At 37.5% G+C, this 22,648-nt stretch overlaps 1 protein-coding gene across 1 annotated transcript in view; it reads right to left on the bottom strand.

The window, feature by feature from the left end:
• ADAMTSL1 (ADAMTS like 1) overlaps positions 1-22,648 on the bottom strand; it is a 259,610-nt gene that overhangs the window by 13,979 nt on the left and 222,983 nt on the right. Inside the window, exons 20-23 of the mRNA XM_088130277.1 lie at positions 22,310-22,437; positions 16,346-16,474; positions 9,192-9,371; positions 6,851-6,985 (exon numbers count right to left, since the gene is read on the bottom strand). Coding sequence (XP_087986403.1) covers positions 6,851-6,985; positions 9,192-9,371; positions 16,346-16,474; positions 22,310-22,437 — 572 coding nt within the window. The remainder of the gene's footprint in view (positions 1-6,850; positions 6,986-9,191; positions 9,372-16,345; positions 16,475-22,309; positions 22,438-22,648) is intronic.

The following is a 22,648-nucleotide window of genomic DNA, read 5'->3' as shown; positions in this document are numbered from 1 at the left end:
CTCGAAAGGGCCGTCTCTTTTCTCTCTCTCATATTTAGGCCATCAACTCCAACTGCCTGCTTCATGTGGTAATCCAAAGTACCCAAGACGGATGGTTGAACAGCCTCTGCTTGGATGCATCCCAAGAAGGGGTGTCTACTAGTTCTCCAAGTAACTGGTTGCACTGTTGAACTGCTATTAAGATTGGGGTTTTTCCCCTTACGTTCAACCAGAATCTGCTTTCCTGCAATTTATATCCATTATTCTGCTCTCTAATGACAGAGAACATATCTTGGCCTTCTCCTGTGCAACATCCATTCAGGTAGACTTGATGATTATTATATTCCTCCTTGGTATTCTCAAGGTTGAGCACCCCAGGGGTTCCTTTAGTCCCTCTTCATGGGACTTTTAATCCCTTGATCATAGTCACTGTCCTGTTCTGCATTTGTTCTATGATATTAATGTTCATTATTTTTTTTCTAGAGGGTCCCCAACAAGATATATACTGAAGTGACTCCTGACTTATTTCTCTTTGCTATTAGATGATGAAGAGAACAGGAGGCTTTTTTCCATATCAACTTTCAAGATTCAATTTCCAAAAGTTATGTTTATTTGACATGTTATCCCTTAAACGACAGGGATGTTTCTCTTATTTGGAGATTTTTCAATCTCTGACGAAACATGCATGTGGTCAAAACTATGCTGAATATTTCCCGAGGAAATTGTCCATGCATTATCAAGCTGTATAATATAAACTATGAGAATTCCTGGGGAAATTAGCATTTTGAAACAGAAAATAGGCATTGCCAATCAATTTTATCAAAAGCTTTTGCTGCATACAGTGACAATAATTATAACTTGATCCATTTTAGCTTTATTTGAAGCTATGAGATTTTTAATATGTCAAACTGTCAGTGCTTTGATAAATAAATCCTGCTTGATCAGGGTATATCAAGCTTGTAAGTATCCCCCAGAGTTGGTTAGGAAGAAAGTCAGATAATATTTTAATATGTACATTTGTTAATGAACTATAATTACTTGGTTTAGGAATTTCAATAGAATAAATTTCATTAGAGAAGCTGGTAATGTACGAAATACACATATTGTGATATGGAATAGACATTTAGAAATTGTAAATGTTATATATGCTCTATATGATTCTATAGGAAAATACTTTTGCCCTGGTGGTTTATCATTCATACTATCACCAATATGTTTAATTTTTTTCTCCAAGCCTGTGTCATTGTTTCAATGTCAATTTTTTAATAATAAAATACCACAACATTATTATTCACAAGTTCCCCAAAGCATGTATTTCTGGATTGTATTTGTATACCCCACTTTTTAATAGAAGCTTAAGGCAATAATTTGAGGTGGGTTTTCTCCTAATTTATCTACACAACAAGAAACTAGTGAGGGAAGCTGTGTTGAGAAGAAGTGACTGGCCCAAAGTCACCCAGTGAGTACCATGGTCAACTTGGGACTAGCTTTAACTGCTGGAACTAATCTGAGATATTTTTTAGATGTAACTTTCTCAAACATATAGTTCTTTATGTAACTTGTTATGCAGAGAAAGTTGGATGCTACTGGACTCTATTGCAGCCCATGCAATGGAACCTATTGGGCAATTTCACTCCCATGCAATTCCACAGAAGATTTATTTTACATCTCCAGTGGTAGCCACAATATTCCATATTTGCCCCTCCCTTTATCATTCATTTGAACAGAGTAGGTATTAAATAGGAAAATACTATCGGATAGTGAACAGCATGTTTGTCTATTTCCAGCCTGTTTCAGTTCTGAGATAATGAGATTACTTACTTTTGTGGGAAAAGAAAAAAAAAAAAAGAGAAGCAGTTTAGTTTGAAACTGATGGTAAAATTCTTTCACTGATATCTGCATGAAGGATACTGAATTCTACCTAAGGAAGTATGGAGAGATACTGAGAAGGAATGAGATAACTGCTTGTAAAATCAACAATTTATTTGTTCTGGACAGTACCCATAAAATTATGCTGAAGAAAAGATGGTATTGGCTGAGGCCAACATCACATGGCTCTTGCTGGGGCCAATGTTCTATCAAGTGAACTCCCACTGGATCTCAGAACTTCTTAACTCCACTTTTCATAGCTGCAGCTACCCAGTCATCTGGCTTCTCCAAACAGATGAGCAATGTAGCAGGAGAAAGAGCAGTACTTCCATTTGCCTTCATTCCCTCTCCTTCTCCTTCTTCTGGGCAGTGGTGGATATTTGATCCAGAAGTGAAGGGCAAATCAATAGACAAGAGCTAGAATAATTTTTCATGCGTTTACCCAATAACATGTACACAAGGAATATTGTTCCTATCATTACATGATTGTTATAATTAAATAATGCAATGGCTTGCATAATAGGAAAATGTATCCTTATTGTCCAATCTCTGAATCAATAAAGTGGTCCCACACTCTCATTCCATAGTAAATGGGAATGAGATATGATCAAAGAAAGACGCCAGCTCTCTAAGATTCAAAGCTTATGCTTGAATTTAGACAGACCTTGGTTTGACTTGAGAACTGAGCAAATCTGATATGGAAATCACTAGGGGAGAAGACAATAAATATAGAACAGCAGGATTTCCTTTTTACAGTTGACTGTATTTCTCTGGTCATAAAAAGCACATTTTCCTGGCTAATGCTACTGTTCTTATTTCATACCACCTATGAATCAGAGCTATTATTTTTAAAGCAACTTGTATTGAAAGTCTGGGTCATTGTCTGGGCATCACTAAAGTTTTTTTAATTTCTGTCTTTGAGTTAGTCTTCACTCCTGGTGACTACATGGACAAATCCATGCAGTTTCCTTGGCAACATTTTCGGAAGTGGTTTGGCATTACCTTCTTCCTATGACTAAGTAACTGGCCCAAAGTCACCCAGCTGGCTTTGTGCCTAGGACAGGGCAAGAATTCACAATCTCTCCGTTTCTAGTTTGGTGCCTTTAGCCACTACACCAAACTGGCTCTCTATCATTCAAATACACAGGGGTAAAAGGAGATGTTTATCAAACATGAAGTTGAGTTCAACAATAGACTATTTCATCAGTTAATACTAGTGTTCACCCTGTCATGACAAGGATTCAATTGTCATGATTTCTGTAACATAAAGAACCTTTCTCCAATTTTTGTAGACTCAATAGCAGCTAATCTTTTAAAAAGTGTTCAAATTATCATCTAATGCCTTAAAAGGCATGTGAACTAGGTATCCCAAGAGCTGCTTTTTCTCCTAATGTCTGCCTGTGCATTTTCTTCTACAGATGTCTCCAGTAGAGAGGAAGCAGGAGATGCTTGGAGAAAGGACCATTTCAGTAGCATCAAGGCTTTGGAATTCTTTTTCCAGGAAGTTCTTGTTGATGTGAGAGGAAAATAATTTAATGTTCCTGAGATTTTAATGATTGGCTTAATGTTATTTTAATCTTTACTAATATTTGTGCTTTACCTACTTTGCTTTAGTGGTCACGTAATTTCATCTAGCATGGTACCTGCTCATGGTGAAATGAATTGCTTGACATGATGGAATTTGTGTACTCGATTACATGTGAAAATCAATCAACCTTCATTTTATATATGGGATAGGTGTGATACAATAAGTATTGCTGCCTCATAATGTCTATATTGGCCATTAGTTAGGCTAACAGCTTGACCTCTGAGGAAACCAATTCTTTAAACATATTTCCAAAATGCTTTGGGTAGGATTTGGAACAGATGCTGCAGACATAACGGGAGACAATGTCTTGTGGAAGAAATGAAGACTGCTATTGGTTCTTTTGGCTTTTCAATGTCTTTCTGTACTGTTGACAGCAGAATCATGCCAATAGTCTGACAGGACTGGGAACTGGACACCAAACTTGTTTTTCTCATTTCTAAAGAAAGATGCTAAGGGCCTGCTCTTCATGATAATGTCTCAGTGTTGGACAAGATCGACATGAAGTTGCAAGACATCATGAGAATTTTAGTGCTTAATGTTATGAACAGGTGGATGTGAAGCCTGAATAGCATCATTTCTTCCCACTAAAAGTTTAATGTGATGTTGATAGACAGCATAATTTCAAGATACTTCAACTGTCCGACCTGAAGTTAACGTTGTTCAGTGAATTGCTAAACAATGGTTTATACACACACACACACACATTATTTGTGGCTTTGTGAATCTATTTAAAGTTCTGCAAAGGAAGAAAAAGTGGGTAGAGAAAACTAGAATCAATTGGAAATTTTAATTTTTTTGGGGGGGTCAGCACTGTGGAAAGGGCCCTTGAAGGAGTTATAGTACGGTATGTGCTTCATGATCCATATTATGAGATATAGGGTTAAGGTTACCTATGTTTGGCTCTAAATATAGCTAGTCAGGTGTGGAACAAGACATCAGTCATCTCAATTTGAGGACACTAGAAGTGATGGTGTTAGTTCCATATGTCTGAATAAAGAACTGCTTCAATCATGCAGAACAAAGTCAGCAAGTCAGATTTTAATACACTTTTTAAAACTCCTTCTCCTGTCCACTGATTATTTCTCTCTTTGCTCAAGCTCTGATACCAGAACTAAGCTCAGCTGAGTAAAAAGCCTCTGGAGTGAGAACTGGAAAATAAGTGGGTAAAAGGTCTCAATTTATATCGCTTTTCTCTGTTATACTGCTCTTTGCCACCATATTTTCCTGTTTAACTGAAAGAGTGATCTGGGAGTTTCGTGGAAATATTGCCAACCTATCTAGCATTTCATTTACCAGCTAGCGCATCTTTAATACGAACAGCAAAAAAAATAAAAATAAAAAAAATAAAATCCAGTTTTCCTTCCAATAAAATTGCAACAATAAAAAGAAAATAACCTTACCTTATTTTTTCCATTAAAATATCCCTTTTTGCTTGTAGGAATGAACCATAATTATGTAACAGAGTAAGTTTTTTTTTTCCAGTTGCTGAGTTAATCAATTTTTTTTTTTAAATCTTAAATGGATGATTGACAAAATATTATTAAATGATGGCATTTCAGAATTGTTTGAGGCATCTGTTTATGAATAGCTGATAATGTATAAATGCAACAACTCTCTTCTCTGTGTTGAATTATATAATAGTACAAATCAGTAGCTACCATGGATAGATTTACTGTCCTTGATTTAATTTCCACCTAAATATTTAAGTATTACTTATTAATTTCTCTTAAAATTTGTGAACTCTGCTTCATTCCAAACATTGTAGCATAGCTTATTCCTTGGCTGGATTATAAATGATTTCCAAGAAACGTATATTAAAAATTATAACACAAGAGAGACAGGTTTTGCACAGGTAATCTTAATGTGGGTACTGGCCTAGTGCTGAAATCTACCTTGCCATTTCTCAAAAAATTTCTTCCCTTGAAAAAGAGGACCTATTTTTTTTTTACCTTATTCTCAGTATGCTTGAAAATTTCTTCCCAATTTCTCTTGATGGTGTTTTTGAGCTTACTTTATTGCTGGAAGTGATGGAGAACACAGAATGCAGCTAATAATGTTGCTTTCTGATACACATCTTTCCATCTTACTGAACCTCTCTGATTGGCTACAGTTTCCTATCTGAAACCACCCAACCAGAATAGGCCCTTGGGATTTAACCAAAGCATGGTAAAGCAGGGACACTACAGACAGCTAAAGAAATGACTGCTCAGGGAAAGAACATTCACCCACTTTATAATTAAGTGCAAGAGCATCATAATCCATCTTTGTAAATTTCCCTAAAAGTGCTTTTCTCATTAGAACAAAATTTCAGAAGCAGATTCTCTTTTATCCTCATCAAATTGAATAAGAACTAAGACAAAAAATGAAGATTTTTTCTGTGTAGGATTAGTGGGTATACTTAGCAAGACACTAGGACAACATGCTTACTAGAGACATTCCTTCAGTCAAAATGACAAAATGAGCATTGTGATGCAACATCATGTTACATGTACAAAAAGGGTAGAGGTAGTGTTAACAGGGTGATCCTTGTGCCCCCCTCCTCCCCTGAGGATGCCAATGCCTTCAGTCACTATAGTTATTACTCTCAATGTACTGAGAGCAACTTTGCAGTAAAGATCTTCTTGTGATTTAGAACTTTAATTGTTCAAGGTTCTAGATATGTAGAGAAGCTCTGTAGACAGTCACTCTCTGGACTGACTCTCAATGTATAAATAGCAAGGAAATGTAGTTCACTCATCCTTCTTCTCCCCACTCATTTGTACAATTAGAAAGTGAATGAGAAATCAGCAGGGTTTCTTTACATTTCATTTCAGCCACTGGTTTATACATACTTGATTTCATATTGATTATCATATGCCAAGAAGATCATATTTCTGGGCATCTGAGAAAGTATGTGGGAAAGGAAGCACTTGGGACTGCTTGTCAGACATATCCAGAATTTTCTACAGAGCAAAGTTTTAAAATACTTCAGCTCAGGAGTAAAGAGTCAGATTAATACTTTTGGCACAACAGAAGTAGTCATTATTATTTGCAGCATCTTTATTTGATAGGTAATTAATCTACAGTTGCTATTTTTAATAACTCTCCAGAAGCTTGCAAGTATGAACCCTAAACAGATTATTTTTCACCTACAGAAAGAGAAGCCAACATGTTCTGGGCAAAATTCCTTGCAACAATCACAAAGTATTACAGTACATTTGGGAGTAGATCTCTACTTAATCTTCAGCAAGAAGAAAAACAACTTACCAGCAGCTATATGTATTTGAAAATGAGGCTGATGTAAATGAATTGTGCTGGGACTGATCATGAGAACAAAATCACTCCCTACACTCAGCCTAACAATTTCTTTCCAACCTCTTGGGGGTGGGAGGAAGCAGATTCAGGGCAGACAGATTTTTAAAAGGTGGAACTTACCTATGAGCACAGAGCTTCCTTGGCTCAATATTTGTCTTGTTCCTGAAGGAGATGTTATCACAGAAGGAATGCCTGGCCCCATGCGTGACAGAGTGGTTGCCATGTCTTCAAATTGATGGGGGAGTTGCGGTGGGTCTAGGAATATATTACAGAGACTAAGATACAATAAGGAACTTTTTCTGTATCGATGAGATTAATTCCTAATGTTATTTAGTAATCCATTCAGAAAGACTTAATCTTGGTGAAATTAATAGATTCTAAGAAAAGCCCACGTTAAAAACTGGATGTCAGAGAAATGGAGAAGATAGCAAGAGAGAGAAGGGAAATGGAAGGGAAATTTCTCCAACCTTTGCTAAGGAAGCTTGTGTCAGCAAAATTAAAACAAACAAACAAACAGCCAAACACCAAACCCTGAAAAATGAGAGCTGCCAAGGGTCCTGTCATATGACTGGGGAGTACACATGGGTCTCCAGAATGAGCACACCTCATCAACAAATCTACAGTAGCTTTTGCTTAGTGTAGCCTGCTGTCTTTCTCTTCTCAAGCAGTATGGAGTAAAAGTGGCACAAGCATGTTATTAGGAAGGGAAATCCATCACCAAGTATCATAAATCAGCTCCAGGAGCACATTTCCACTCAGGCTCTGGGCCTGACAGTGCCTTTCTAAATCACCCAGCTAAGCTCAAACTGTTTCCTATTGGGAAACGCAAGACAAAGTAAACTTCACCCTTCAATGACCCGAGTCCCTCCTTTTTTGTTGTATATTAAAAAAAAAAAAAAAAAAAAGGGCAGGCGAAGTTTATGCATTTGTCAGCGAGGTGTGAAATTGGTCCGTGTCACTTTGTGATTTATCATAGGTCTTGCTTCTCCAACGGCAGTGGGACAGAAAACGGGAGGATGCTGTTTTCATTGAGGAAAGCTTGCTCTGGAGAAAGGATCCCTTCTGCCTTCAGCCAGTTGGAAGAGCTGCCATAAGGCTGATTAATCCTCTCCCAACCCTGAACCCAGTGGAGCTAAGCGCAGGGGTGTCGCTACAGGTCTCAGGGATGTCAGTGGGAGTTGGGGATGTGGATGAGATTTTCAGCCAGGTTTAAAGGTCTGTCCCTTTGACATATTTCATATTAACTGGAAGAGGGGGGAAAAGAATTATATTGTAAGGGCATTTGTTGCGGTTACTCTTTTGTAATTCACAGCAATCAGCAATTTCCTCTCTGTTTTTTCACAGCAGAGATTTCTTTCTTTGGCACAACCACTTAAGACAGCTTAATTTTTATTCTCACAGTTGCCAGGTAAGAGCAAAGCAGCGGGAAATGGCTGATCTGAAGGCAGGAAAGATGAATGGCCCTTGTGCCCCTCTCCCTGAGGTACACCTTTTAAACCCCTAAATGTTTTACATTTTTGTTTACCATGCAGTCTTATATGGACTCAGAAGTAAAACACATTGAGGTGAATTATATTTATTTGCAGGCAAATATTTTGGATCGCTGCGTTTCATGGTTCCACTATTCAGGTCAGTGTCAGATAGCATTCTCAGCGATTTCTATGTGAAATGCCTGTAACTATATTCCAAAGACTAGCTTCACTAGACTGCCATTCACAACAAGTCCAAAGCAGAGAAATTGGAATCAATGACAAGAATTTTCATCCTTCCCTCAGGAGACAAATGACACCAATGGCTACCACGTCTGGGTTGGAAAAATCTGATTGACCCTTAGAAGACAGTGAAGAGGCACAGAAAACAACTACTTTGCTGCTATCTGGTAGGGTTCCAGATTGCAGCAGCCCAGATTTGGTAGTGCTAGGCATAAAATTACCATACACCTTATTTAAGTTGAAAGTAGGATCAGTTTTCCAATGGAGGGGGGTCAATAAATAATGGGTTTCAAATAAGTGAAGATGGGAAAGGCTGTCCTTTCTTCCCAGACTTCTTCGCTGAGGAAAAGCCCAGTTCTGAGAAAGGTATTTGCTGTGGGATGAAAGGACATTTGTTTACAGAAAAAGTCCCATTAGGTATCCGTAGGAAAGCTGGTCCTAATAGAAATGCCTTTTATAGAAGATTGATTCTTCTCATGATAACAACAGGATATTAAAGGAGTAAATTCCTTATGCCTTTTGCACTCCAGTTATTTATCAGTTCCCCTTTCCAGAAAATTTCCATTAGTTTCCATTAAAGAAAATCTATATATTAAATACAAATACATTTAAAGTTTAGATGGATGTTGAATTTTTTCTCCCATTAAATTATACTACACAGCTGCACATCCTTTGATCCCAAGTTTTTCTGTTGGAGAACAAGAAAATGACAAAATAATTCTCAAAAAGATAGTATTCTTTTCACTTACCGAGGACTAGTAGCTGTGTGCTTTCTGTTACCTCCCCACGGATGTTGGCAGCCCTGCAGGAGTACAACCCCTGGTCTGAGATAGACACGTTTGGAATCAGGAGTGACCCATCATGGATATGAAGGTCAGGCACCAGCTTGATTTTATTCCTGAACCAGGTAAGTTCCGCTTCAGGCACACCTGATATAGGAACACAATGAAAGTGAAACAGAGAGACGCATAAAGAATATTCATTGTGAAGATTGTGCAAAGGTATTGTTGTAGGTACTAAAGCAACATATTGTTCTACACTATTTTTGTTGTTGTTTAACAGCGCAAAAAATAGAAAGGGGTTGTCAGCATATGAGAGCTCCAGATATGTTGCTTTCTTCTTCCACGTTCTACAAACTTTTGAATTATAAAGTCATTTAATTGACAAATAGCCTGCTTTGTTTTTGGTGGCTTGTATAAAGTTTCTAAATGCTACATTTACCCTCCCCCCTCCCAAAGAAAGGGAAAACATACAAATGAATTTCCCTGAATATTTTGCATTTTCCCTTCCCCAAATCACTAGCAGGCTGCAGTTGAACCGCTGGTATTTCTGAGGCATTTCTGTCATGGAGAGAACACACGGTAGCTCTTCCTTTTCCGATTCTTCTTTCCACATCTGTAGCCACAGGAGAAGTGTGACTGCTCTGGAAGGGAAACAGCTGCCATGTCCTCTCAAAAAGGACAATGCCTGGCCTGATCTTCCCCTTGCTGGAATGTAGAGGGAGACTGTGTAATCTCCCTGCGATCCTGGCTCTCTAGCTGGGAGCTGGCCCTGGATTACCCTTACCATTATTACTGGAATTAATTGCTCCGCACAATTAAGCTTAAGGGGGCAATTTTACCTAGGGAAACAGCAGGGGAAGATCTAATTTCCCGCTCTTCCAGTGCTTTGGCCCTAATCCAACCCCTGCCTTCACTGGTTGTTAAATAAAGAAAAAAAAAGTTGGGAGATTCAATCTGATTTTCCTGATTACATTTAATTTCACTTTTACTGAGATGCCTATGGCAAAGTGAGGCATCCAATCCACTTTAGCAACCTTACATCTGTTGGGACCTGCAATAAATTATTGTACTTTATCTTTTGCCAGGGTTCGGTTCTTTATCCTCACCATCAGTCACTCTTTTGCTTCCACCATTCTTTAAATAATTCTTTTTGCTTACTTTTCATTCCCTTCTCCCGTGGTCTCCCTCCATTATGCTAAGCAAAGACCAGCATGGATTTTTGTTTTTCAGTTTCTGAGGGAACTGAGTGTTGCTTCTTCTTGTTTATTTATTTTATTTTTGCAAACCTAGGGACTCAACTGAGCATGAGGAAACCACACTGTTACTTCTCAGTGACACTATTCTGCATACTATTCTGAGTGCCTTAGTTTTTTCTTCTCCCTGGAAACAGGTGGTAGAGCATAAGTTGGCTTCATATGGGCTCTCTCTTCCATCTTTGATATCAATGGGCTATGTTCAAACCAAGCATTTGACTATTCAAAGAATAAGGGATGTAGAGTTCCAAAGTGAAATTCACAGGCTGTCCCAACATGATAGAATGAGGATAAACAGGGGTATATGGGAACCAGCATGGTATTTACAAACCCTAACTTTCTCCAAGTTGAGAATAGCTTTTTTTAAAGCTAGATACAACATTCTCCCATCAGCACTACTTCAAGGCAGGTATAATAAAATCCCCATAGCAGAGCACATCTGTCCATGTGGCGATAAGGAAGTAGAAAACATCTCACATATTTTATTACGTTGGAAATTTTATAGGGATATAAGGTCTATTTATATTTCACCCCAACAGATAAATTCCCAGGGAGACCAGACAAATTTTATCTGAATCATCTTCTCCAGGATTTAAAACCCGCTATTACCTATGTGGTAGCTAAATTTTGTGTTGCTACAAGGTATATAAGGCAAAAACGGTTAAAGAAGTAATTGGTTGAAGAAGTTCATTTTTACTTTTATTTTTATTTTTAATATCACTTACGGATTGATATTTCTTACTTAATAAGTTGCTAAGGGACATTTACTTAAAAATCATAGTTTTTAGTTTTTAAACTTATTATTTGGGTAATTAATGTATTAATATGGTTATAGAGCAGTGAATGTAATATTATTATGTGATCTGTCTTTTACTATATTATTCTATCAATTTGTTTTATTCTGTCATTGTTCTCTTAAATTTGCTGGTCATTGACCGAATAAAGATATGTTCCTGTTCTTATTCTGCATATAAAGCTTTTGGCAGCCTGAGTCAGACACAAGTTGTGATAACTGATCTGGCAATTTTACGGCCGGGCATGATCAAAAGGAAATGTAACTCATCTTCAATCTTACAGAAAGGTCAGAAGTGAGGCAGGAATGTATAATTATCCACTGCGACAGTCTAACATTACTCTCACTCATATATATCCTATTCTGCAATACACTTTTAATCTCAAACTCACCTATTTCATATTCAAACATCATCACTTTGTGTTCATATTTGTTTGCAGCCAGTTCTACTGGGTGAAGCTAAATCCTGTAACACTGGCTCTCATCAAGGTTGCACAAACAACAGGGGGGATTTTATCTGGATAAAGCTAAGGGTAAAGTCTTATGGCTCCAACCTACAGCTCTATTTGATACAGAACAGGGCATATCCCAAGATTTCAGAACTTCTCTAACTATGATCACCTGTAGAAAAAGTATTATCCATTCCCTTGCCTCAAGGTAAACAGAAATCAATCAAATCCAAATGTTCCATCTGCATTAAGCAATTGCGTGGGAATAAGAAGGGGCAGGAAAAAAAGAGAGTGTAGCCATTACATTTTCATAGATCCTTGGATTGAGGTTTACTCCAACATGCTAAAAACGGCTTTTTAAAGGCATGGGTGCAGTGGAAATAGTAGCTGCTCCACAGTTACAACTGTAGGGAGCATAAAAGATTCTCTTGAAACATAGTACTTTTTAAAAAAAAATTATAGGTTAATTTGTCAGCCATAGTATTGATGGCGATAAGGGCAAATGAGGGAGAAGATATTAGGGAGAGAGAGAGAAGTGAAAGAAGTCATGATAGCCCTCATAATGTGACAGTGCATAGCAATTTCCATCTATATCCAAAAGAGAGAGTAATACAAAGGAAGTCATATTTCCAGCTGGAAGAAGGGTATTGCAGGTACCTCTGGACCAAAAGGCTCATGTAGAAATGATTCACTAATTCATTGTCATTAAGGACTATCCTTTTTGTGGGCTATATCATCCATTAGGTAGCAAAGTATTATTTCCCATCCCTTGTTCTATCCCATTCTTGTTTTCTACTCTTATAGCTCATTCCTCTACAGACTTGCACTTAAGATAGTTCCCAAAGCCAGAATGGTTCAATATGGAATAATAGCTTATGAGCCATTCTCTCATATCAGCTTACAACTTCCTCACTTCTCTCCATGAATTCAGTAATGGCTGAAGGAAAAACACTTAAGGCTTTACTCTCTGATAATCCAGAAATGTCAGTTGGCAACTCTGATCCAAACTGGATATGGCTTCTGGTTTCATTGGCTCCTGTTTGTTTTTAAGCCTAGTGCCAAGGCCTGGTATTAACCTGCAAAATCTTTCAATGCCGGAAGCCACAATTTCTGAATATATTCCTCCCTGAGCCCAGAAATAAATATATGTTCCAAATCACTCTGTATGTTGAAGTATGGGAGAGAGGCACCTGGCAGCAGACTTTTTCATTACCAGCCTCTTCCAGGTATGGATTGCTTTCCCCAAAAAGATCAGCACTGGGATTTACTTTGCTTTTTTTTTTTGAGACAGATTAAGCTCACTTTATTCTCCAAACCTTTAAAATCTCTTCTATCTGTCATTTTTTTTTAGCTCTCTATGTATCTAGTGTACATGTCATAGTTAATAGCTTCATTGAGCTACTTTTTAAGTTATAGTGTCTGGATGTTTTGAATTTTTTGTTTTACTATATTTTGACCTGCAAATTATGTAAGTAGACTATTATAATATTAGAAAGGCAAATGAATGAAATCATTTTGCTGAAAGGAGAGAGGCAAAGGACTGCTAAACTCCCATTCCCCAAGAGGAACAGTGTTAAATGCTTTAATTAAACATTCTCCTTCCCATATCTTCAGTAGCTCTTTTATTTGTTTTATTCTTTTATTAATCCCCAGTCATTCATTATCTGAGATGCCAATAAGGCTATCTTTGTTCCAACAGAACAATATCACAAGTACCCTTGTAAAATTATGCAATAGTAATCTACAGCTGCTGCATAGCCATAACATTTTGGTTAGAAATTGTGGAAGTTATTGCCCCAATGCAACAGCTCAACTTAACTTTGCTGTTTGAAATCCTAGGCCAACCAGCCTGTTTTATTACTATTTAAACCAATTTGCTTTTTATTAGTATATCAAATGAAAACATAAATCACCTGTCCTACCCTTTAATAATTTATCCTCTTTCATCCAAAGCCTCCAAGTTTGGCATAAGCCCTATCAGCTGGCTATTCAGAATAAATTATTCATACAAATATTTCAGAGGATCATTGAGTGTCCTTATCATTTTCACTCACTGACTTGTCATCACTCTCTTTTACTCACCAGGGGAACTGATGTGGTACTCACTTGCATTTGTTATCCAATTAATCTACTGACAGGTGGTGTTCCAGTGAGAAAGTACCACACAGCCAATAATTATCCTCTGCTGGCTACATAACCACAGAACTGGTGGTTCCTTGCCATCAAATTTGAGTGCACATATTTCTCCAAATTATAAACATGATGTAAGTCCTTCAGCTTCATTTTATGTTACTGATCTATAAATTATCAAAATATTTCTTAGCTACCCTATGTCGTGGATCTTAAGATAGATTCAGATGTAATTTAAAAGGATCTAAAACTGAGTAAACAAAACAGAACACCCTGATGCTGTCATGAATAAGATTCTGTTTCCTGTTAAAACAGAAGTCAATGTGAGTACAAGCAAAAAGCTCCCCTCAGTATCTTCATGATACAGGAATACACACTGAAAAAGATGTTTCTTCTTTTACATTTCATGTTATATGAATTATACAGGTCAAATAAATTGTAGCTTCCATTTCGCTCTTGGGAGCAGTCACATACAAACTGTTTTGCAGTAACCTAACCAGGAAGTTACAAGGTTATCTCTGCTTAACAGAGCAGCTGAAGGTAGGAAAAGAAAAAAGCAAAAACCTCCTGGCCACTCGGGTTACTTCAGTCTCCAATTGCGAAGGGGAACCAAAAGCTACTTTCTCAAGGGTATTACTGGCTCCTCCAATGGAATGCAGCCTCTTCTAGAATAGATCTTTTACGCAGTTCCTAGACTAAGGAATCTTCAATCTGCAGAATGTCCATCTTCTCAGGAGTCAGCTTCCATTTACTGGACCTCATTCAGCCCATTACAGCATCCACCCAGCTGTCTACCACATGCACAGCTGCATCTGAATCTGCTGGCAAGGAGAGGTAGGCCAGGACATCAGCAGACTAATGACACCAGACTCCAACTCCCTCTGGACCTTGCTGAACATAGTCTGTATGTAGCCAAATGTAGTCACAGAAGATAGAAGTGAGATAGCTGCATGCTTTTATGAATCCCACAGTTCCACAAATATAAAAACATCTTTAAAGAGGGGGGGCAACTCCCCCCACTCCAAATAAAAACAAAGAAGATGGGTATATGCGCAGTTGTACAGAGGAAAGGAAGGGTAAGATAAGAAATACAGGTGGGTAAATTTGTTCAATGTGCTTTTTTTCATTTTTTCAGGGTAGTTCTTTCTGCCTTGTTCCACATCATTTTTCAAAAAGAAGAAATTAGGAAATAAATAAAGTCTAGAAGAAACTTTGAGGACAAGGACAGAGGCAGTTAGGTAGAAGAATGAGGAACGAGTGAAGGAAGGAACAGTGAACAGGCAAACAAGAGATGCAGTGATTAGGACCAGAGATAGATACGATGAAAAAGAAGGGAGCAGAAGAGAGAACTCAACCACATGAAGGAGAACAAGTGAATGAGGGGGAGGAGGGAAGCAAACAAACATATGAGAGGTTAAAGAGAGGTAGAGAAGAAGGGAAATGGCAGGACAGCAGACAAAACACTAAAAAGGGAGGTGTATAATCAGAGCGAGAGCTAAAAGTGAACTAACGAAGTGGAGACTGACAGTAATGAAGGATAATCAACTTATTCATGAGTCCAAGCAACATTGTTATAGATCCCATTTGTCCCTATATAAAACCATATATATTGTAGAGAATATCCCAAATCTGTTGATAGACGTGAATGCTGACAATTGCATTTAATGATTATCGGTGTCAACATTTGCTAGTGTTTCTCTAGGTTTTCAGGCATCCACACAATTAATCTGTTACAATCAACACACAAATGTCAAAATTCATAAGTGAAACATTGACTTGGTGGCTATAAGCAACATTCTAAAATCTATATTAGGAGAATACCTTTATTAGGGTTACTCAAAATAGAAAAGCTAAGTTGCTCATAAAAGGCTAGTTCATAGGCACTTCCCTGATTAAGAGTTCTAGTACGTTTGCAGTTCTGTTACCCTGACTTGCCCTAATATAGGTTTCAAATTTTGTTGTTGCTATAACATATATCTCTAACCTTAAGACAGAGTTCACTATATAGAATACCTATGCCTTATCAGATAAGTTACATTTCAATCTTTACTTCAGTTGTCCTGCATAAAGATTTTCTACTGACAGCACAGTTGGGAAGAAGGTACATGCACAATCCATTTATTGATATAATAGAAGTAAAGTGTCTTATGGTTAATTGAAGGTTAAGGCCTTCATGGTTAATAAGTGGAAATGATAGATGGTTTGTCATGCTCCAAAGCCATGAAGCTATCTTACACCGATTTAAACCATTGCTTCGTCTAACTCAGAATGCTCTAGGCGGACTTGCAGGAACTCCAAGGTTTCTGGTGATGCCTAGAGCTGTATTTCAGATCGGCATTTAAAGCATGCTCTTCCATTGATCAGCACAGGTAGAACAATCCTAAACAATCCAGTAAAACAGTTAAATGCTTTAGTGAGGAATTTCAAATTGGATGTAATGAAATCTAAATGCAGAACTTTAAACCTGCTCATTAATATAGTTATGTTGTAACAGACCTGCAATTTGGCAGTTAATGGTCACATTTACTCCTGGGATTGTTTTCACTGTACTTCCAATATCTACAGAGATAGTCAGCAAGTTCTGGTTGGTCACGGCGGTTCTTGATGTCTTTATCAGTGGTTTCCCTGTAAAAGCACCATGAATTATAAAGCAAATAAGAAAAGAAACAAAATATGGGCACAGTTACAACTTATTTTTATTTGTCAGTTTTATACCAGTAAATGATTTCTGCTAAACTAAGCACTGAAAATAGCATACAAACCTGGCTACTAAGACAAATGGAAGTGAAATTCAGTAAAAATGATAACCCTGGGAGGGACATTCTTACAAACCATTGACAATTTGTATGATTGTAAACAATGTCAGTTTATGAACAGATACATGATAAATAATTTCTTCCCTTTATAATCCTACCCAGTTATGTATTCTGTAAAAGATTTATTCTGCAAAATTCTTTTAAACAAGTGAAATGAAAGCCAGTTGCATCAATAAATCAGAATCTAACTGAAGCTATTATTTGCCTATTTAAATCACAACCCTGACATCTAACTGTATGCAGATCCTATACACACTTTGGTTACTTCTATAATATTAAGTTAAATTCTCCTTATGTTTCTCCTTAAGGTCCCATGTACTTAACTCTGGTCTTTCTTTGGAAGTTTCCATACTGGGACCCTGGAAACTAAAACAATAGACTCCTGGCCTAAATGAATGATACAAAATAAGAATGCTGCAATGTTTAATGAATCATAGAAGGAGGGAGGCAGGGTGTAGAGAGAGTCCTAGAAATATCAGAACCCTAATACAACTTCATCTAGCTGATGTTAACTTTTTGCATTCTGGTCAACCTACTTCTGAAAATCTTAATGAGGGATAAGTTCTGAATACTGGCTGGCTTTATAGGCTCTCCCATGTGGGCTTATTCATAGGCCAGCAGAAGATGAAATGGGTGGGGTTGCATAATTCCATGGGCTTGGGCCAAGACAGGAGCCTATAATGCCTACAAATTAATCCCATATAAATCTCCAGTAGCAAGAAGGGGAAAAGAATTGGCTTGGAATGGATGGGCGTAAACTGAGGAGGAGGAGGAGGAGGAGGAATTATGGGTGCTTTAGTTGGCAGCATCAACTAAAAATGTGGAAACCTGATTTTGTTTCTATACTTCCCCCTCCCCCAATACATATGTCACTAACAGAAATCCATAAACCATCATAACAGCTAAAATGTACTTCATGTGGAACTGGCACATGAAGTACATTTTAATCCCCATACTATGGGAGTAACCCACCAAAGCATGGTAGTTGGGCAGCTTTTGTTTAGATTAGTAGTACTTTTGTATGCTGAGTCCTTTAAATGTCAACATAAAGAAATATCCAGCCACAAACATGTTCTACTGAGTCATGAAAAGTTCACACAGTTTTCATATTTTATTGGGTGCTCCTAAAACAGAGGAAGAAAAACTGACCTCAAATGGCAATTGGTCTTTTAATTCACTGTTTTTTTTTTCATGATCTTCTCATTAGATTAAATACTTATCTCCTGTTAGCCTATAAAAAGTAGTTCACTATTCCAAAAATGGAAACACATTTTCTTTCTGCAATCTCGAGTGTTAAATTAATCAATAAGCCAAGTGTTTCATTTAGCCTGAACATTTCCTCTGAAAAGTCCAGTCCTCCAGTCTTCCTCCTTTACCAGGATGTTGTCTTAATTGCATGTTATCCCATTCATACAACTTGGTATCCAGATCAAGCTGCTGTATGATTGGTTACCTTTGACTTGTGTTTGACAGGCGAGGCTATTCAGAAGCTACCCAAAAGCAGCTTTGCATCTAGAAAACTTGACCCCGGAGATTTGCATTTCTTAATTTGTTTGCATGAGAAAATGAAATCAAGGCACGGATCATTTTATTTGAAAAACTATTGCTGGTTACTGAAAACCTGCAAACAATCTAAATGTGTGTGCCTGTATGTCTGTATGAACATACACACATGCATAGATCAGACAGTGATTGATTAGGCTCCATAAATTGATTTGGATCAAAACCGTGGCTTGAATGAAGAGGCTTTCTTCCAAAACTCTATTCTAAAGTTAAAGTCTTTGGAATGTGCCCACTGGGAATGTAACAAACTGCAAAGACTCTTTACAGCCTGGATTGTTATGCTATGGTGAAAACACTCGACTTTAAAATTCAATCTTAAGTTTGTTTTTGATGTCATTTACCTGCTTCAGAATGGATTAATTACTTCATTGTTTTATACCAGGGTTCCTCAACCTTAGCAACTTTAAGATGGGTGGACTTCAACTCCTAGAATTCTGGGAGTTGAAGTCCACCCATCTTAAAGTTGCTGAGGCTGAGGAACCCTGGTTTATATTGTTATTAAATCTATGTTGTTTTACTGTATTATTGTTTTTAAGGAGAAACAGCGGTATTGATGATTTTTGTGGGGGATATTCCTAAAGTAAGCATGGGGCATATAGGGGAACTGTCTGCTACACTGAATGTAAAAGTGAAGTTTAATGATGAGAGTCTAGTGTTTGGGGCTGTCCAAGTGAATTGACTCTTCTAGAATTGTTAGCTGGTATGGTCAACATATCTGGAGAAAACCTCTCTGGGGACTTATATAGATGTTTTTGTGCAATCCCTCCTAAACTCTTTCTCTGGAGTGATTTTGGCATCCAAAGCAAATTGAGAAACATGTATCAAGCCATGGTTTCTGATCCTGAATTGTTTAGATTGACTACAGTTTAAACTAACCACAATTTCTACTTCAGAAGCTATGGCAAACTGGTATTAGTTTAAAATAGAATAAAACTGATCTTGTGCCAGAAGAAGAGGTTAATAGTGAGATGGCAGCTTTGCATATACAATAGTAAAATAGAGTTTAGCATTACATCTAAACTAGATCAGCATCTGTGTCCTGGGTCAGGACAAAGCATCAGTTAACTATTTGTCTGAAGTAGCTCAGCACATATTTATGGGGGTTTAAATACTACAATGACTATACCCTACCCCTTAAGTACTTCAGATGGCAAGATAAAACTACTGCAGCCCTATGGGAAGTTGCTTCTAACTTCAGTGGCTCATAACTGTAGCACCACCAGGCTGTTTTTCCTTCACACAAGGCTATCACACTGTCATCCATTTGGCCATCCTACCTATACCCATAATATGACACAAGGAACTAAGAAACTCTAGGATTTGTAAAGTTTGAGATAATACCTGTAAGTTTGAGATAATACCTTTATGTGTGTGTGTATGTGTGTGAGCACCTTCAAATCAGTGTTGAATCCTGGTGATTGCCTGGGCTAGTTTCTGCAGTTTTCTTGGTAGCATTTTTGGAAGTGGCTTGCCATTGCCTTCTTCTGAGGGCTGAGAGTGAGTGACTGGCCCAAAGTTACCCAGCTAGCTTTGAGCATAAGGCTGGACTAGAACTCACAGTCCTAGTTTCTAGCCTGATGCCTTAATGACTACACCAAACTCACTCTCTTAATTCTACAGACCCCTCTGCATAAATTCTAGAGTTTATGTTTATCTCAGAACTTTTGTACATGGAATATTGATTCATGAGTTCAACTAAATGTATATCAACATTCTTAGAGATAATCTACTAAAAGATAGTTTCATTCTATCCTCAGGTTAAAAGAACTATGAAGACGGGCACCGCACTGTCCCATAGGCCTTCATATCTGGGGAAATGCACCCTTTCTCCACCCTTTGCCTGAGTACTGGTGGTAGTACCGGGAGCTGTTTTTCTTCTATGTACTTGTGGAATTCTAGAGGCCCCTTATTGTAACTGTTTCATCTAAACAATTAAGGCCACTTTGTACTGAGCAATCACCTTCTTATGTAGCCAAATACTGCTGATGCTGATTGTAATAGCTAGCAGCTTTCCAGGTTATTAGGTAGAGCTTTTCAACAAGAGAGGGCCCGGAGTCTGACCTGACACCTCCTGTGTGTAAAGCATGAGCTCTACTACTGAACTGAATTCCATTTTGGACAAAACAATCTGGAATAGATGAACTTTTGGAGCGATCTAGCTAGACTCTTTTTGTTTTCTCATTCTGTAATTTTGAATGTGGCTAAAACTACATGCCGGCCAAGCACCTTTTCTAAAGAGTTTAAAGCAACCGCAATCTCGCAGTGCCACTGCTCTTCCAAGACAGGTTTTCATTAGTGCTGATCCAAGTGAACAAAGATTTAATTTGTCATAGAACTGAACTGTCGGTGAACAATTGTAAACAAGAAACTTAATCTGTTCTGAGCTTTCACTTGCCAGTGATGGGAAGTGTGCCAGCCATGCTTTGGCTGCAACACAGGGAAAGAAAAAGCTTGACCTTACAAGTTGTTGACTGAGCAGATAACATGCAATCCAACAAATTATTAAGAGCAATGTTTAACTTCAAGCATATGAGGAATCTTATTGACTCTCGTGAGATCACTATTAGTTTGGCTTCAGCTCTAATGAGATGTCTGGTTCCTCAACAATTCAGTCTAAGAGAGAAAAATTTATAGAAAAACTGGAGCCACCACCAAGCATAAGAAAAAATAAAAAGGTCAAAGCATCCCACAATGATGGTTTTGAATAAATTAAAACCTTGTCATCATTCTACTAAAACTAGAAAGTAGTCATAATAGCAAAATATGCCAGAAAGATCAGACAAATAGTCTGGTAGTCCCTGGGTTAAGAATGCCCAGTCTACAGATGGCCCATAGTTAAGAACAGAGCCTACTGTAGCAAAATTCAAGTTAAATACACAATGATTTGAGTTAAATACACAGTGGTTTGAGTTAATTACACAATATTACTTATACAGTATTATACAATGATACTGTTCCAACTTACATACAAATTTGACTTAAGGACGGAACTTGTTCTTAAATTGGGGACTACCTGTACAGTATATGTAAGCTGACCACACAGGTAAAAAATATTTTTTAGACTTTTGGCCTAAAAGTTTAATAAAGGTAAATCCATTACTGTGTTATCGCTATTTTGGGAAAAACATCAGAATACTTCAGCTGGGCTAATGCTGACTTTACTATATGAATCTTCACATTTGAACCAAAATATCAAAATCAATTACCCTCTCCCTTGAAATATATAAATATAAAGAAGATAGAAATGGGAAAATGGAGTGAAAAACATTGTGCATTCTCTAAGTATTACTGTCTTAAATAATCATCTCAGCAATAGTCATATTAAAATATGAACGTCAAGAGTATATAAAAACAAACTAAAAGAAATCCATAATTAAGCAATTTAAAACCCCTGTTTCTGCATAGCAAAATGTTAACATTCCCCTATTACCAGCCTCTTGTTTTCAGGGTTGCTTAGCTTCAGAGGCTCAGTGTCTATCTAGTGGAATCTAGTGGAACTGCGAGGGTGGGGGATCTGATAGGAGACACTAGCTACCAAATTGAGGACAGATTGTAATGGTTCAAGGGATAGAGGTAAAGCATAAATCAGAATACCTCTTGGATCTGGCACCTGATTTCAAGACTACTTCTGGAAATTCTACAACTTCGAGTATGGAATCTCGAAATAGTGCCAAAACCTAGGACTTGGCAATGCTCCTTGATCTAAACATAAGGAAAAGCTCCATTCAAATTCTTCCATCCTTGAGGTTTGGGCATATATCTCTCTCACATGACTTACCTAAAACAGACAGTTCTACAAAACTGTAAGCATCACTAATCTGTTTAAACTGCTATGGCTCTTCTCTACATATAATCCTGGAAAATGAAGGAGTTAAATATATCAAGCTACCATTTGATGTCATGTGAAATTTTTAATGCAGAATCAACAAAATTGGGTAAAATAATAACAAATCACAAAGTCTGAGTTCAAAAATTCCAACATCTGTAGGGTTTTTAACCTTGGATGTTACCTTGCTATATACCTGTGCTTACGACTGCAAGAACAGGAAGACTTCCATGATGTGTGCTGTAAACATGTTACCTGCTAATGTGATGGCAATGGAGACAGAGTCAGATCCCAGCACATTCGTTGCATTGCAAGTATAGAAACCTACATCAGCTTCAACTGGCTCTAAAATTTGCAAGGAATCATCTGGTTGAAGAAGAATCCTGTAATGACAGGCAAATATATTAAGTCTTAAGATTGGATGCCAAGAAAACTATTACTCAGTGCTTCTGGGTAAGCCCTCAGAGGAAAAAATAACAGCCAAGGGTTAAACTTATTTGAATAAATATATTCAGAATGACATTTAAATTACAAGGCTTGCAGATTCTGTTTAATTAAATAACAATATTCATCAATACTATACCAAATTAGGCA

Source organism: Python bivittatus, unplaced genomic scaffold (genome assembly GCF_059951505.1).
Source record: "Python bivittatus isolate LINGU-HERP-01145 unplaced genomic scaffold, Pbiv_v1 ctg000850_np1212, whole genome shotgun sequence".
Classification (NCBI taxonomy): Eukaryota; Metazoa; Chordata; class Lepidosauria; order Squamata; family Pythonidae; genus Python; species Python bivittatus.
The sequence above is the reverse complement of the archived record's forward strand: the minus strand, read 5'-3'. Positions and strand labels throughout refer to the sequence as shown.